Source organism: Plasmodium gaboni, chromosome 10 (genome assembly GCF_001602025.1).
Source record: "Plasmodium gaboni strain SY75 chromosome 10, whole genome shotgun sequence".
In the NCBI taxonomy this organism is placed as follows: domain Eukaryota; phylum Apicomplexa; class Aconoidasida; order Haemosporida; family Plasmodiidae; genus Plasmodium; species Plasmodium gaboni.
The window spans coordinates 887,368-906,072 of NC_031490.1; the positions used below are offsets into that span (position 1 = coordinate 887,368).

Here is an 18,705-nt window from a genome sequence, read left to right on the forward strand (position 1 = left end):
TAAATATATATATATATATGATTAATGTTTGAATACTTTTTAGGTTATTTATTTTTTCCTTTTTATTGTCATATAATAATATATATTTAAATATTTTTATGTTTTTTTTACAAAAAACATCTTAAATTTTTTTATTTTCATATTATATATTAAACAATTTGATAAAATGAATATAAAAAGACAAAGACATATATAATCATTCTCGATCAAAAATATATATATATATATATATTTAGTTATGATATTAATAGCTATTAACCTTCCTAATTATATAATATACATTCATATTTATAACCTAGACACACATATATATATATATATATATATAATTGAATATAATTATATATTTTACGAACAGAAAAATATAGGACAAAAGAATAAGAATTCTAACAGTGGAAATAAAAGGGAAAAAAAAAAAATAATATATATATATATATATATATATATTTTTATATAATATTATATCCAAAGAATTATCTCTCCTTTTTTTTTTATATCGCGATAAAAGGGTATAGTAAAAATAGGGTGCTTTTCTAAAAAATAAAAATAAAAAGAATGCACATATATATATTATCATATATATAATATATATTATATATTATATATATATATTGTTTCTTTTTATTTTAATTTTCTACACAGATCCTACACGCTTTAGAAGGAGGTACTATGAGTTATGAAGATAAAACTTTTTCGTTCAGCGGTCAAAGAAAAGAGAAAGGAGTTTCTGCTTATAAAGAAGAATTAATAAAATGTGAATCAAGTGAAAAATGTGAATATAAAACAAAAATAAAAGTAAAGATAGGAAATAATCAAAGGATATTATTATTATTAAGACATATGAATGAAGAATATTATTTAATATTACATCAGCATAAATTAATAATAGGTTATCCTATGACGTATAGAAAGATAGCACCCGAAAAATCTACATATCATTATAAGGCATTTTATGAAAAAGGTGATGATACATATGAAAATCAAAATAGAAGAGGTAAAGATAGATGTGAAGGATATAAATTTAATAATCAAGATAGATTAAGTATACCAACATTTAAAGATTTCAATGATAAAGGTTTTTCTATATGTTGTTCATGTGTAGATACATCATCAACATTTGAATCTAATAGTAATATATATGGAGGTTTACCAAGAAATATGAGATTACAATGTGTTAATGATAATGAAAGTAATAGAAAATTATATAAAGAAAGAATTGTAGCTGTAAAAAAAAGTATAAGACATCTTTTGCCATTTTATGCTATATTTCGTTTTATGAGTGATGTGAAAATATTTATTATATTTCATATAAATATAATAAAAAAAGAAAAAGATTTTTCAACTTATTATAAATTATATGAAGAAAAAAAAAATAATTTAAATAATATTATATCATTTAGATATGTTTTAGATGATTCAAGAAAAGAAATAAAATTATTTGATAAAAAAACATTTAATATAAGTTCCTCTTCATCTGCTTTTGATAATATTAATATACCAAGTATATATAATAATTATTTATTATATCCATTTTATCCTGATGAATTATATAATATAAAATATGATACATTGGAATATGGATGTTCATATAATAAAGCTTTAAAATTTGAATGTATTGAAAATGATGAAACAAAATGTGAATATACAGATTCCACTTGTCTAAAAAAATCTATATTAATACCTATTACATATGTATCTGATAGATATAATGTTTGTGGATTAATAGGTTATAATGATCTATCTATATGGAGAAATGAAAACTGTTTAGAAAATATTAATTGTATTAAGAATACAGTTGAATCATATTTAAATACAGCTCAAGAAATTACTAAAGGTAATGAAGAAATCGTAACTAAACTGCCTATAATTAATGGAAAATATCCTCATTATATTTTTAAAAAAAAAAATTATGATATAAAATCCGTAATTAATAAAAGATCTGTTGAGTTCTTTACAGATACAAATGTAGATCATTATATAGCATATGAATATTATAAGGAGGACCGTACAGAATTTATATTAACTATCATGAATGAACAAAATAATAATAATAATAATAATAATCACCAAGAAACTCAAAGTGTAGAAATGGAAAAGTCAAAAAAAAAAAAAAAGGACCATTATATGGACCATACAAATAATAATTATTCTCATGATGATGATCATAATAATAATATACACAACACATTTAATAATTCTGAAAGAAATAATAATGATTATAATAATACATCTTCTTTTTATTTTGATAAGATATACAAAACATTTAGCGATCATGTAATAGGAAGTAATGGAAATATTCAGGATGAAGAAAAAAAAAATTTATATGATGGAACTGTTTTTTATATAGAAACATTAAATGAATTAAGAATTATTAATATATTATTTTCAGATTCATGTAATGAATTACATAGTGATACTTGTGGAGTGCTAGTACATATATGGAATCCATCTAAAGAAGCTATCAAAGGTAGATTAAAATTACAATGTTTTATAAACAAAAAAGATAAATATACTGATGAAAAAAATCTTGTTTATGAACAAGGAGTATATCATTTTTTGTTTTTTTTTAAAGTACCTTTAGAAACATTTTTATCATTCAAAAATTGTACTGTGCATGCATATGGAGCTTTCCAATTATATGACATGCAAACTTATATTAATTATAAAAAAAGTTTCTTTAGAAGATTTTTTTATCATCAACCTAAAGAAATTAATGGTATTGAATTATATGCTCAAGGTATAAACAAATTTATTTGTTGTCAAGAAGATATTCATATTTGTGAAATTAAAAATATACCTCAATGTAATACAAAAGAATCTCTTAATCTAATAAGTGTATTTTTTTCTTTACTTATTCTTTCTCTTATTATTCTTATATATTTAACTGGAAATAAAAAAAAAAAAAATGAAAACACACAAGAAAATATTGAAAGTACTCAAAATGTTTCTCTTAACCAAAACGGACCACAATAAAATATTAAACGGGAAAATAAATAAATAAATATATAAATATATAAATATATAAATAAATAAATAAATATATATATATATATATATATATATATATATATGTATTAATAATATCGCCCCTTATCTGTTCCTATAATATATACATCAAGGGATAAGAGAATGACATAACAATATATATGCATATATTTGTACACATTTTTAAATATATATATATATATATTTATTTATTTATTTTCCTTTGTTTATGTGTCTTTTTTTTTTTTTTTTTTAAACCTCTCCAACTTTTATATGAACCAAAAAAAAAATATATACATATACACCTATACACATATATACATATGACATAATGATAACATTTTGTTCTCTTTTTATTTTTATAAAATATGTAACTACAACATATTATATATATATATATATAATATTTTTACATTTATTATTGCTTCAATTTATTATTTAAACCTTCATAACCAACACATGCAACAACAACAACAAAAAATATATATATATAAAATAAAATATAAGAAAACCTCAAAAATATATACATATGTAATAATTTGAACTGTTAAAATATTTATTAAATAAACAAAAAAAAAAATTACATGTTGTATAAAAGTATAATATTTAAAAAAATATGCATGCATACAACTGCTCTCCGCACACAATGATCTTTTTTTTTATAAATATAGAGAAGGGTTCTAAAAAAAAATATATATATAAATAAATAAACACATAAACACATACATACATATATATATATATATATTTGATATATATTTTATATATATTTTATATATATTTGATATATATTTTATATATATTTGATATATATTTTATTTTTTTTTATTTTGTAACCAAAATGATTTTAAATTTAAATGTAATTTTTTTTTTTTTTTTGAAAAAATAATGAATGAAGACAGTGTATGTTCATTCAGTTCTGTGACAGATGATATTGATGTTGATGATGATGATTCCTCTTTTAAGAATCAGAAAATTTTAGAGAAAGGAGGATTGTATGAAGAGAAGGAAGGTGCAAAAAATTGGTTTGCTGTTGAGAATATAAAATTAAGAAATAAATTAAAAAAAATCAAATATAAATATGAAAAGCTACAAAGAAATTTGAATAGGAAGTAAGAACAAAAAAAAAAAAAAAATAAAAAAAAATAAATAAAAAAAAAATAAATAAAAAAAAATAAATAAATAAAAACAAATAAAAAAAAAAAACAAATGAATGGTTGTAATTTTATATAGTTGTTATATATACATTAAACAATTTATATTATATATATATATACATATGTATATATGTTTGTATAACCTTTTTGTTTTTTATATAAGATACGAGCTACTGAAAAACAAACAAGATAACGTGCGCAATGAAAATTTGTATGTAGAAATTGATAAACTCCTAAAGAAAAGGAGGAAAGGAAAAACATACAAGAATTCATATATTCAGACAGATATAACTTTTTTAAACAATCGATTTATAACATGGGATAGCTATTTTGAAGATAGTGAAATTAAAAAATGTTCTAGTGATGGTGATATAGAGATATTAAAAAAAAGAAGGTTATCAAAAAATATCAGTGCAATTAAATTTACTAATGCTTTTAAACATATAACTAAAAAATTTAATTTTAATGAAAGATATAATAAAAAAAAAGAAAACAAAAATTTATATCATATTCCAGATGGAAATAAAGATTATTATATTTCTATAAAAGATATAAATAATAATAACAATAATAATGATAATAATATATTTAATCATGTTAAAGAATATATCAACGAAAGAAATGATTTCATTTATAAAAATCATGAAATACATAAGAATCGATTTTTATATAACTTTTATACAAATGATGATATAATCTATATAAAACAAATTACAGAAAAGAGTTCTAATGTTCTTAAAGACATTAAATTAAAAAATAATGTTCATAATAATTATAATAAATTAAAAGAAACAACTCATCATTATATTAACAACAATACAGACTATTACCCAAATAAACAAACTAATGAAATAAATAATTCTTTATATAATAAACAACATGATCAGTTTATTATAAAAAATAATCATAATGTTAATATATCTGAAAATATTCAGAAAGATAAAAAATATATAAAAAATCAACATAATAACAACCATTTTATAAACAATAAAGATAATATAAATTCAAATACTATAACAAACGAACAAACTAAAAAAGAAGAAAATAATACAAAAAAGAAAAAAAAGAAAAAAAAAAAAAAAAAATTTCCCATTCAATTTAATACAACAAATATACATAATCATCATAACTTAAGTTGTAATAAATTCAATATAAAAAAAAACAAACAGACATATAAAGATGTACTTTTAAAAAATATTAAAATGAAACTGAATCAAACTTGTAATAATATTGTAAAGGTAAATGAAAATTATTCAGATCATAACAAACAAATACAATGTATTAAAAAAACTCCTGAAAATTTTCAAGCACAAAATCTTAAACATTCATACAGCACATTCCAATTTTTAAAAAATCCTCACAAGCAAAATGAAACAAATAATAATCATAGTAATACTATACATAATGATAATATTGATCATCATATGAACAATAAGAATTATCTAACCACAAACGAAATTTTATCAAAGGAAAAAAAAAAAAAAAATATTTTTAATAGTCAAAAATTTTTTATTGAAAATATATATCTCAAGCAAAATGAATTACAATCACAATTAAGGAATCAACAAAAGGAAAAAAATTATATATCTCAACAAGAATGTGAAAAATATCCACATGAAGATAACGATGAAAAATATCCACATGATTATAAAGATGAAAAATATCCACATGATAATATAGACCAAAGTGCTCTCTTAACAAATAACCAAATAACACCTCATATAAAAAATGTACAGAAAAAAAAAAGAAAAAAAGACAATTCTATTACTAATAGTAACAAAGAGGATTCAAATTATAATGAACATATAAATAATAATTCTTATTATAATTTGTTTAATATAGACGATTCAGATATTATTTTGAATGAAAACAATTTTGTTTTTAATAATATTGATAAGAGTATTGAAGATATAAAAAAAATTTCCTTACAATACAAAAAAAAGGCATTCCTTTTCTATTTATAAGAAAATACATATATATATATATATATATATATATATATATATATAAAATAAGTTGTATTATCTTTCTTATGTACTACACTTCTGAAGCATATTATTTTTTTCCATCAAAATATTTCAAATACTTTTTAAAAAGTGAAAAAAGTTTATTACATCATATATAAAATATAAAATATAAAATATAAAATATCCATAAATAAATAAAATGAAATAAAAAAAAAAAAAATACATCCATCCATAATATATATATATATATATATATATATATATATATATATGATTGATATATACGTTTTATTATATATATATATATATATATATATAATTTCAAGTAAATAAAAAAAAATTTATTGGTAACAATATAACATTAGATTAAAAGGACATAAATAAATAAAATAAATAAAAAAAAATGTTTTCATATAGAGAAAAAAATTGTATCTACACATATAATAGTTGTATTATTATTTATTGTTATTCTTATTATATATATATATATATATATGACATATATTAAATAAAAAATATTAAATTAGTTCATTTGATAAAAAAAGTTATAATTCATACAAAAATATTTTTGGCTATAACAATCTAAAACAAAAAAGTATTTTGCCCCTAAACAATTATGATATTAAATAAAATATGGACATGAATGAATAAATAAATAAATATATATATATATATATATATATATATATATATATATATTTATATTTATATTTATATTTATATTTATATTTATATTTTTATTTTTTTATTTTTTTATTTTGTATTATCCACCCTTTTAATCTTCCAATTCTTCATTTATCGATTCATTAGAATCATTAATATTCATATTATTTTCTTCCAATAATTCAGTTCTTCTAACCCTAGACAACATGGACTCTTCAGATTTGTTTCCTTTCTTACTATATAACAATTCATTACTATTACTATACAAATTATTATTCATATAATTACTATCTGTTGTTGTATGGGTTTTATTAAATGATACTTTTTTTGCATAAAAAAATTCTATAAATACCTTTTCATCTTCTATTACATTATTATTATTATCATCATCATGATTGGTTTCATGACTACCTTTAACTTGCATCTTATCTTTCCATTGCTTATATATGTCTCTCACACTTTCATAATTATTCATTTTCACAGTATTAATACTACCTTTGCCTTTAGATCTACTATTGCTATTCGTTTTATTATTATTAGTAGTAGTACTTTTATTATTTTTACTATCCATTATAATAACAAATTTAGAAACATACTCCCATGAAGCTTGAATTAACTTTTCTTTACATTCAACATCATTACATATATAACAAAATTTATCAATATATTTACCAATAAAAATTATAAATTCCTCAATCTTTTCAAGTACTTGAGGTGATAATAATTTTGTCACAGACTTAATATTATTATTTGTATTGTTCATATGTTCTTCCTTCTCATACGAATTGGTAGTTGTTATATCACTTGTTGATTTTCCTCCTCTTCTTCCTCCTTCCATTTTCTTATAATCCATATCTCTTCTTGTACTTGTTCTTGTACTTGTTCGTGTACCCGTTCTGGTTCTTCTTCCTCTTCCTGATAATAATACATCCTCTTGTTGATCCTGCTCAAGAACCACCAGCTGTGATTGATTTTCCTCTTCATTCACTTGATTCGCATTTTCTACAGATAATAATATTACCTTCTTTATTAATTTTAATAATTTTTTATATTTCTTCATATATTTCTTTACAAGCTTCTTTATACAATGTTGTTGTTCTTCATAATCCATATCATTTATATTCAAATTTTTTATTTTATCAAATATTTCATTTTCATCAACTATCTTTCTGCGTTTTCTTTTTCTCTTGTCTTTTTTCTCTTTTTTTCGCCTTTTTAATTTCTTTTTCTTCTTATCCACCACTTTACTACGTTTTTTACGTTCCAAAGTATCTCCATCTTCATATTTATATTCACCATTTGCACCCACACTTGATGTATCTAACATTTCATTATTTTTATTATATTTATTATTCCTATTATAATATCTACTGTTTCTTCGTCTTTTCCTTTTTCCAGTTTCTTCTTCCTCCTCATCATCGTCATCCTCGTCTTTATCATCCTCTTCTTCATCATCGTCGTCCTCTTCATCATCATCCTCTTCATCATCATCCTCTTCATCATCGTCGTCTTCCTCCTCCTCTTCGTCATATTCATCTTCTTTACTTCTTATACTTTTATCTTCAGTAGATGATGAAGAATCAGAAGATTCAATACATACAATCGTTTCATTCTTTGCATTTTTTAATATTGTCGATTTAGTTTTCCTTTTTTCAATTACAGGAAATCTTAATGGTAAACTTTTCAAGTTGGGATCAATTTCATCATCATCATCATCATCGTCATTATAATCGTCATTATAATCGTCAATAATATCATCATTATATTCATTATCATTAAACTTTGATCCTCTTTCATCATCTTCTTCCTTCAATTTATTATGTCCACGTTTCCTTTTTGATTCTTTATCATCTTTTGATACATTAATATGTTTTTTTTTCTTACTTTTTTTAGAATTATTATGCTGATTATGATGATGTTTACTATTTTCATTATCTTCTTGTGTTTCTATAAAATCATCTTCTACTTCGATATCTTCATTTAGCTCATCTACAAAATTTCCACTTACTCCTCCTAAACCAATATTGCTCGATGATACACCTGATGCACTTCCTCTTTTTATATAACCTCTCCTTTTCCTAATAGCACTAGCACTATTCTTGTCAACTAATAAATGAGTAAATTTCATACGCTCACTACTTCTTCTGCCGTAATGGACACCTTTTCTATTACTACTAAGTCTACTTGTAGTATTGCTATTGCTATTATTATTATTATTGTTATTTCCTTTATCTACCTTAATCAAGGCACCGCTTTTTAGATGACCCTTGCTTGAAGATTCGTTATATTCACCATCATCTCCCCCATCAACATCATCATTATATGCATCTACATCTACATCTAAATTCCTATTATTATTATTATTATTACTGCTAGTATTATATTTTCGCTTTTCTTTTTTTATAATACCATCCATTGTAACACCATCCACATTAATACTATTTTTATTTTTCGTTCTACGACGTTTTCTACATCCACTTTGTTCATTCCCTTTATTATTATACACCTCCTCTATCATCCTTAATATTCTCACACATCTCATTTTAACCTTATCACATTTTATATTTTTCATATGACTCAAATTCAAATGTACATCTGCACATATTTCATTAAATGATCCAAAACCATATACATATACTCCTCTAATTAAATTTTCATCATCTGTTCTTGTCCATGATTTTACATCTTTTGATGTCAAATCTCTTATATGTTTAAATATACAATCAGGAAGTTTCAATTTTAAATAATCTTTTGAAGAATCAATCATCACATCTACACATATATTATTTTTCTCTTCTACTTCTTTATTCTTAACATTTCCATCTTCATTCTTTTCCTCCTTTTCGGATTTTTCTTTTTCGTTATTCTTTCCATTCTCATCTTCTCCTGTAACTTCATCACATTTTTTTAGTGGCAACTTAAAACTATACTCATTGTCATTATTTTGTTCTTTAATAAAATTATGTAAAGCTTCAAATAATTTTAGTCGTTGGCATAAATCTAAAGCATTTGCTCTATTTGTTCCTATAAAAAAGGTGTATGCATCCATTTTCTTCCCTTTATCTAGCCCTTTCGCTTTATTATTTCCGCCGTCACTTTCGTCATTCGAATTTTCATTATTTTTAGTATTTAATTGGTCATCATCGTTCTGATTAAGCAAAAGTTCATCCTCCACACTATCATCATTTTTGGTGTTACAATCATTTTTAGGGTTATCATCATCATTTTTATTCTTATCATCATCATTTTTATTGTTACCATCATCATCTTTATTGTTATCATCATTATCTTTATTGTTACCATCATCTTCTTTATTATTATTATTATTATCTTCATCTTTGGAAGCCTTGTCTCGAGTTCTCATACCATGATTCATAACACTACTACTGTTACTATTCAATGTACTGCCTCGCCTTCTTTTGCTCACAACCGTTCCGATCGTTCCTACTTCTTCATCCTCCTTTGCATTGTTATCATTCGTCAAAGTATCATCCTTCTCTCCTTCTTCTTCAACTTTCTTTTTATTATCATCTTGCTTATTCGAATCGTCGCAAGACATTGTTGTTACATTATTACTTCCTGTTGTAGATGCATTATTATCCTCTTCATCCTTTGTATTTAAAGAGGCACCTGGGTTTTCCTCTTCTATTCCTTTCTTCATTTTATTACCACCATCATCTTTGGAATTCACATCATCCACATCATTAATTGAACCTTTCGCTTTATTATCATCAACGGACTCATTCTTAGATACCCTCTCAACTATTTCGTTACAAGTCTCAACAATTATATTCAATTCTGTCAATATTACGTTCTTGTCTACCTTAGTCAATTTTGCATCCTCTTGAATGTCATCCAAACGCAAACTTGGATTTCCAAATTTTAACAATGATCTATATAATCTAAACTTGTCCTTTTCAGTTATATGTGTTGATGTTCTTCTTTGTCGCTTCTTTTTTAAATGCTTACTATTCTTATCATTATATTTGATGGTAAATTCGTCACTATCCTCATCTTCATTATTATTTCCATGAGCATTGTTATTATGATGAGATGAAACCGTATTATAATGTCCATGATCCATATATAATACACTTCTCATATCTTTTGCTCTCGTTTTTCTTGGACCATGTACTAATAATTCTTCCTCCTTCATTCTTTTCAATTTTAATCGTTCTTCTAATGGTATGGTCTTATCCCAAAAATCTTTATCATTCTCTTCTTCATCTACCTCGTCTGCTTTCGTTGAATCGTTATATATATTACTCTTCAAATTTGCTGGAGGCTCATATTTAAATTCTGTAATGTTATTATAAGAACTTAACAAATCATCTGCTATTCCTCCACTTCCTGCTGTGGCCCCATTGGTGCCAACCAAATTTGTATTTCCAAATAAACTATTTCCACTATTAAAAAAATTACTCGAACCTTGTAATGCATTCAATTCAGAATTCAAACTTAATTCTTTATTTGCATTATTCGCATTTTCATTTATTTCTGCTTCTTCCAAAATTTTATCTAAATCAACATCTACCCCTTTTATCGCATTTTTGTCCTCATCCAATTTTTGAGGAGAATATTTAGAACTGTTTTTCTCCCATAATTTCTGAGCACCAAACTTTAATATTTTAGATAATTCTTCTCTTGTAAAACCATTCGATGAACCACCAGTCTCCCCACCTACATAATTCACATTGTCATTTTGTTTCTTGTTTAAACCTTGAACAACCAATGTATCTAACACCATTTTTACTTTTGCTCTTTCTAATATGGTTTGTTCAATAGAATCTTTTGTTACTAAACGATATATTTGAACCGTCTTCGTTTGACCAATACGATGTGCTCTTGCTCCTGCCTGTAAATCATTTTGAGGATTCCAATCAGAGTCATATATAATAACCGTATCAGCAGATGTTAAATTAATACCTAAACCACCAGCTTTTGTTGATAATAAGAATACAAAATCATCTGAATTCTTACTATTAAAATGGTTCATTGCCTTTTTTCTCATTTCTTTGGTCATCGTACCATCCAATCGTTGATGTTTAAATCCTCTTAATGTTAAATACTCACTTAAAATATTTAACATTTTCACCATTTGAGAAAAAATTAATACACGGTTTCCTCTTTCTTTTAATCTAATTAATAACTTTTCTAATAAACAAATTTTTCCACTAGAATAAACTAAACGTTCTTTATATTCATCCTTATCTAACGGTTCAGCACATAAAAATGGATGATTACATACCTTCTTTAATTCCATACATATATTTTGTAATGAATTTTTTGCACCCCCTGAAGCTTTCGCTAGTTGTTCATAATTTTTGGTCAAAATGTTCTTATAATATTCAATCTGTATAGGGGATAATTCAACTCTTAATATACGTTCAACTTTATTTGGAAGCGATTTTTCGACATCTTTTTTAACTCTTCTTAATATAACTTCATGTAATTCATGTTGTAATTGTATTAATTGTTTTTGTTTAGCTTCACCAATCAAACTTGTATTTTCAATTTCATTATATTTCTTTTGAAAGGTTTCATAGTAAGTGTACTGTTGTGGATTTAAGAAATGTAACAAGGTCCATAATTCTTCTAAATTATTGTGTAAGGGAGTACCACTTAATAATAATTTAGATTCTGCCATAAATTGTTTTAATTCAATAAATCTTTTTGATTGTCTATTTTTTAATTGATGTGCTTCATCAACTACCATTAATTGCCATGGCATTTTTTTCAATAACTCTACATCACTAACACTATTTAATATAGATGGTGTAGTGATACAGACATCAAATTTGTAACGATATCCTTTATTTGGTACATAAACCTTTTTTAATTCATGAGTTCTAATTAATTCTCTACTTACAGCATTTCCATGATAACATACTACATTTGCTTGAGGTAACCAACTTTTAAATTCATTCAACCAATTATCAACAGTTGATTGTGGCACTATAACTAAATATGGACCAATCAATTTTTCTTTATATAACATATGACCAACAACTGCAATAGTTTGGACAGTTTTACCTAAACCCATTTCATCAGCTAAAAGTACACTCAAATTTCTTTTCATTCTACTCACAATCCAATTTAATCCTGTTAATTGATAAGCTCTTAATTTTTTCTCATTTAAATAAAATGGAGTTTCATGATAAGGATCAAACTTAGTAACACTTAAAGGTCCTCTATTCCATACACTTGCCATAGCTTTCATACCATATATTTTACTTTCCCTATCAAAATATTCTTCAATTAATTTACCAAATCCATGATCAATTAATGTCTGTTTCGTTTCTTCCGTACATTGGTCATAAGCACAACTTGTCCATTTTACTAAAAATACTTGCTCATTTGTAATATCACTAATTTTGTGCATAACTATTCTTTCTGCTTGGATAGCATCCATTTCGATCTGCTTCTTAATCTCAGAATATATCTTTTCTTGTTCTATTTCATCAGCTGTCATAAACTTTCTCTTTTGAAATGATTGCCTTATCTTTTTAATATAATTGTCTACTTTCTTTATACCATGGAAATTTTTCAAATAATCATAAGTACAAAAAAAGTTATGAATATGAGATCTGTCTATCCATTTTATTAAAAACTCTACTTCATTAATATCCTCAATATCTTCTTCTTCACAAAATTCATCAACTCCATTTCCATCATCGTTATCTCCATTATTATTCGTTTGTTTGTTACAATCGACTTTAGTCATTTCATCCTTATTATTATTTATATTATCAGCCAAATTTTCATTTTTTACATCTTCATTTTTTATATCTTCATTTTTTATATCTTCATTTTTTACATCTTCATTTTTTATATCTTCATCTTTTACATTTTCATCTTTTACATTTTCATCTTTTACATTTTCATTATTCTCATCATTATTAACCTTTCCACTATTTGAACTATCCTCACATCCATCCATTTTTTCCTTATTACCATTTGAGCTTTTCTCTTTTTCCTTCAACTTATTCTTCTTATTTATATACAAATATGGATTATTACTTATACTATTTATCTTATCATAATCTAATATCTTTCTATGATGCAATACTCGATCTATTCCTCCCATACTCTGCTTTTCTTGTCGCAATAAAAATTTCTCTTCATCAACCCTCTTATCTTCCTCATCGGTTTCAAAATAATTCTCTTCCATTTGAGCATAATTATGCACCTTCCTCCTCTGTCTTAAATTCGTTCGGCCTCCTTCAATTGTTCCAATATTTGGAGATACAAATATGTCATATTTTTCATTCTTTCGAACCTTCTCATTATATTTATCTTCTGCAGTTTCATAATAATAAGATGATTTTCTTGTACTACTTTTGGTCGTTGTGGATTTCTTCACATAAGTATTCACATACAAATCAGTGTCATCATGATTTCCATCATTTACTATATCACCATTATTATCCATAATAAAATCATCACCTATTTTTCCAGCAACACCTTTTTTTAATTTTTCTTCTCCAACTCCTAAACCATTTAATGTTCCTACTGATCCTGTTGTTGCACTTTTGGTTTTTTTCTTCTTCTGAGATGTCGACTTTCTACCTTTGGTCGTTGATAACCCTTGTTGCTGTTGTTGTTGTTGTTGTTGCTGTTGTTGCTGTTTAGCTCCTAACGAACCTTTTCTTGAATATTTCGTATTATTTTTATCATCCATATTATTATACAGCATTCCATATAAATTCTCATTATTATTCATATATTGAGAATCATTCAAATAATTATTATTACTCAAACCCATATTCCCTGGAAGAAACTTTGCATTATTTAATAATCTCATATTCATCTCATTCATAGACGAATGACCATTTAAATAAACCATGTTATTAAAATTGCTCATATTCATAAGATTACTTAAATTATTATTACCTGCACCACCATTCATAAGTGCTTCATTATAATTTTTTATATTTTCCATACTTTTGTATGCATTATATCTATTAAGTCCTACTCCAATACTATTCATATTATTGTTGTTATCATTATTATTATATGAATTTAATAAATTAAAATTGTTCATGTTATTATATAAAATACTACTACTATTATTATTATTATTATTATTATTATTATTATTATTCATATCACCCATATTATTAAACATGGACATACCAGAAAAATTATTATTATTATTTAAGTGATTGTTCATTATATTTCTATTAAGCATATTAAAAGAACCCATATTATTATTATTATTGAACATATCCATATTCATTGCATATTTCAAATTATAATTCGAATATAAATTATATGGATTAGATGCTGTTCCACCAATATTATTATTTGATAAATTATTCATAATACTATCCTTATTATTATTCTTATTATTATTATTTGCGTCCATGTCATTATTTTTATATGTTTTAAATATCATGGACTCAGCATTATTCCCTATTATCCCTTTGGTATTAAAACTCTCTCCTCTTTTTTTTCTCAATTTGGAATCTCCAATATTATTATTATTATTATTATCATTATTCATAGTGTTTGATGTACCATTTTTTTCATTATTTCCACTACCTTCCTCTTTTCCCTGCTTGTCCTTATTATTATTATTTAAGTTATCATTCAAAGCTGATGAGTTATCATATGCCTGATAATCATTAACGTTATTATTATAACCCATTTTATTATATACATTCATATATCTCATATTATTATCTATTATACTATTGGTTTTTTCAAAAGAAGTATTATTTCTATATGATGCTATATTACATACATTGCTTATACCTTTAACATTCATACTAGGGTTGGAAATAAAACTACCAACACCCTTATTATTATTATTAAAAACACTATTAGAATTTATATTATTCGAATTTATTGAGTTACTATTATTATTACCACTAACATTATTCATATTGTTAATATTTCTATTATTTAAGTTAACAGTACTTTGTAATGATTTCATTGGTTGGTGTGATGTATTATCTAAATTTCCTCCTCCGGTCTTGTTTAATAAATTCATCGTTTTGTTATTATTCTCTGCACCCATATTATTATTAAAATTATTATTTAATGATGTATTGTTCATCATATTATTTGTATTGGAATTTAATCCCATTACTGAGGATGCACCATAATATGAACTATTATTATTATTGTTATTATTATTATTGTTACTATTATTATTGTTATTATTATTGTTACTATTATTATTGTTACTATTATTATTGTTATTATTATTGTTATTATTATTATTATTACTATTATTATTATTACTATTATTATATGGATAAAAATTTCCTGGCATATTAAACGAATTGGAATTATTTCGCATTAACATATCATTCCTTTGATAGTTCATATTATTATTCATATAACTATTTTGCTTCATATTATTTCCTTTCACATCATTATTATTATTATTATTATTATTCTGCAATGCAGATTTGATATTAGTCATGTTCATGTTTGTTTGATTCATATCTTGATGAGGATAATTATTATTTAACGAATTATACCTATTAATAGAATTATTCATCAAGTGATTCATCGACATATTATTCATGTTATAAGATGATAATAAAGATTTTTGATATGAATTATGTAAACCACCTCCACAGTTTTTATTCATTCCCATTTGTGGTCTCATAGACATATTTTGATCATTATTCAATAAACTATTTGTTATACTAATAGAAGCATTATTATCATTATTAATATTAGAATTATAATTCTTATCTTTTGATATATTCATATTATTTGTATTATTTAAATAAGTTGAGGAACATGTAGTACTGTTCTTATTATTATTTACCTGACCCATAAAATTGGATGTCAAGTTCTTTTTCATTATTGAATTCTCTGATTCATTATTCTTGTTATCAGTACTAAAATGAGGCACCGCCTCTCTAATATTAGAATTATTATTCATTGTAACTAAATTCAGGTTAATATTTATGTACTTCTCATTTGTTGTTGTATTTTAGGCATACCCTTTTCAAAGTCCTCCTTTATCTAATTTTGTCTTTATCTTTTATCTTACTTTTATTTAATATATTAATATAATTATCTTATATTAAAAAAAAAAAAAAAAATTATATAAAATATTTTCTGTATAATTTATTATTATTATATAACTTTTATTTTTATATTACTCAAAATATATAATCATTGTTATCAGTATAATTACAACATATTTATTAATTCTTATATAAATAAATAAATATATATATATATATATATAAATGAACAATATGATCATAAATATATATAAATGATAAAAAATAAAATAAAATAAATGAATAATATATTCTGTCCAACTTATTTCATATAAATATAATTACATCACCACTTCTACCATCAAATATATATATATATATATATATATATATATATATATATATATATATTTTTGTATTTGGTTTATAAAATGTTGCACTTTGTTTTCTTGGTAATATTTATTATAATCTTAATAAACTTGAATATATAAAAAAGCAGCTTGTTCACTTTATTTTTTATTTTTTATTTTTTAAATATATATACACTTATAATACTATTTTTAATCTGTCTCTTGTACAATATATATATATATATATATATATATATATATATATATATATATATATATTAATGGGTTAAATTATCATTTAGATAAGTTCCTTTCGTCATTTAAAATATTCATATCAATATCTTATTCCAAATGCTATAAAAAACAAAAATAAAAAAAATAAATGATACATATAATATTAAAAAAATTATTCTGAGTATTAATTATATTTAAATTAATTTATTATTAAATAAAAGACATATATTCATAATACATTGGTGTAAAAAAAAAAAAAAATAAATAAATAAAATAAAAGGATCGTATATTAATCATACATTTGAACTATAGATACTACAATATTTTTTAGAATAAAAATATACATATATATATATATATTCATATAATATATTATACTTTAAATAAATATATAAAAATATGTAATATATAAATAATTATATATATCTCATAAATCAATAATATTCCAAACTATGCATAAAACTTGTATATTTACATATATATTAAAAATATTATGTTATTTTATTATATAATATACATTTTCTATTTATTTTCTTATTATTCATTTTTTTAAAGATAATTTCTATACCTTAAAAAACATCCTTATTCCAGAAATAAATAGCAGTATAAATCGCCCTATATTTTTATCTTATTTTGTAAATCTTGTTTTCTCTTATTTTTTTCTTGGTATATAATATAGGTATAACGTCTTTATGCACCAGATAATATATGAATATAAAAAAAAAATTGTATATAAATATTATAAACTTTTTCCCTTTTTTTATCTGACTTGCACTTTTCGAATTTATATTAACACATACATATATATATATAGTAACGATTTATTATATATATAATATGTAATATATATATATATATATATATATATATATATTTATAATATATACACATTTATGTTACTAGTGATTTTTTTTTTTTTTTTTTTTTGTCCTAAATTTTCATATAAATGTATACGCACATATGTGTATATGGTAAGTATATATAAAATAAAATACATGTAATTATATGTATATAATAATATATGTATATATATATGTATATTATATATATATATTATGTTTTTTTTTTTTTAATGTATATTAATATATATATATTTAATATATATATATTTTTGCGTGCGTGCAAAATTTTATATATATATTATTATATACATGTGTATATAAAAAAAAAAAAAAAAAATTGTGTGTGCAGGGATAGCTCCCCAAAAAAAAAAAAAATTTTTTTTTTTACATGAACTGTTCAGTATTTAAAAAAAAAAAAAAAAAAATCAAAATGAAATTAACATAAATGAGAAATGAATGAAAAATTAAAAAAAAAAAAATGAAAGCATAAATATTTTGTATATTATATATTTGAAAATTATCAAGTTCAAAAAAAA

At 22.6% G+C, this 18,705-nt stretch overlaps 3 protein-coding genes across 3 annotated transcripts; 2 read left to right on the top strand and 1 right to left on the bottom strand.

Moving 5' to 3' along the window:
• Nucleotides 1–669: 669 nt before the first annotated feature.
• On the top strand, nt 670–2,973 carry PGSY75_1023700 (hypothetical protein; the record flags this gene model as incomplete). The annotated part of the gene is made up of 1 exon (XM_018786009.1): nt 670–2,973. One exon carries the CDS (start codon nt 670–672, stop codon nt 2,971–2,973), a length of 2,304 nt encoding a protein of 767 aa, XP_018641626.1.
• Nucleotides 2,974–3,873: 900 nt separating this feature from the next.
• Nucleotides 3,874–6,106, top strand: PGSY75_1023800 (hypothetical protein; the record flags this gene model as incomplete). Its single annotated transcript, XM_018786010.1, has 2 exons — nt 3,874–4,097; nt 4,306–6,106. The coding sequence occupies 2 exons, from the start codon at nt 3,874–3,876 to the stop codon at nt 6,104–6,106; spliced, it is 2,025 nt and encodes a 674-aa protein (XP_018641627.1).
• A 778-nt stretch (nt 6,107–6,884) lies between these two features.
• PGSY75_1023900 (chromodomain-helicase-DNA-binding protein 1-like protein) lies at nt 6,885–16,676 on the bottom strand (the record flags this gene model as incomplete). Its single annotated transcript, XM_018786011.1, has 1 exon — nt 6,885–16,676. One exon carries the CDS (start codon nt 16,674–16,676, stop codon nt 6,885–6,887), a length of 9,792 nt encoding a protein of 3,263 aa, XP_018641628.1.
• Between the last annotated feature and the right edge of the window lie 2,029 nt (nt 16,677–18,705).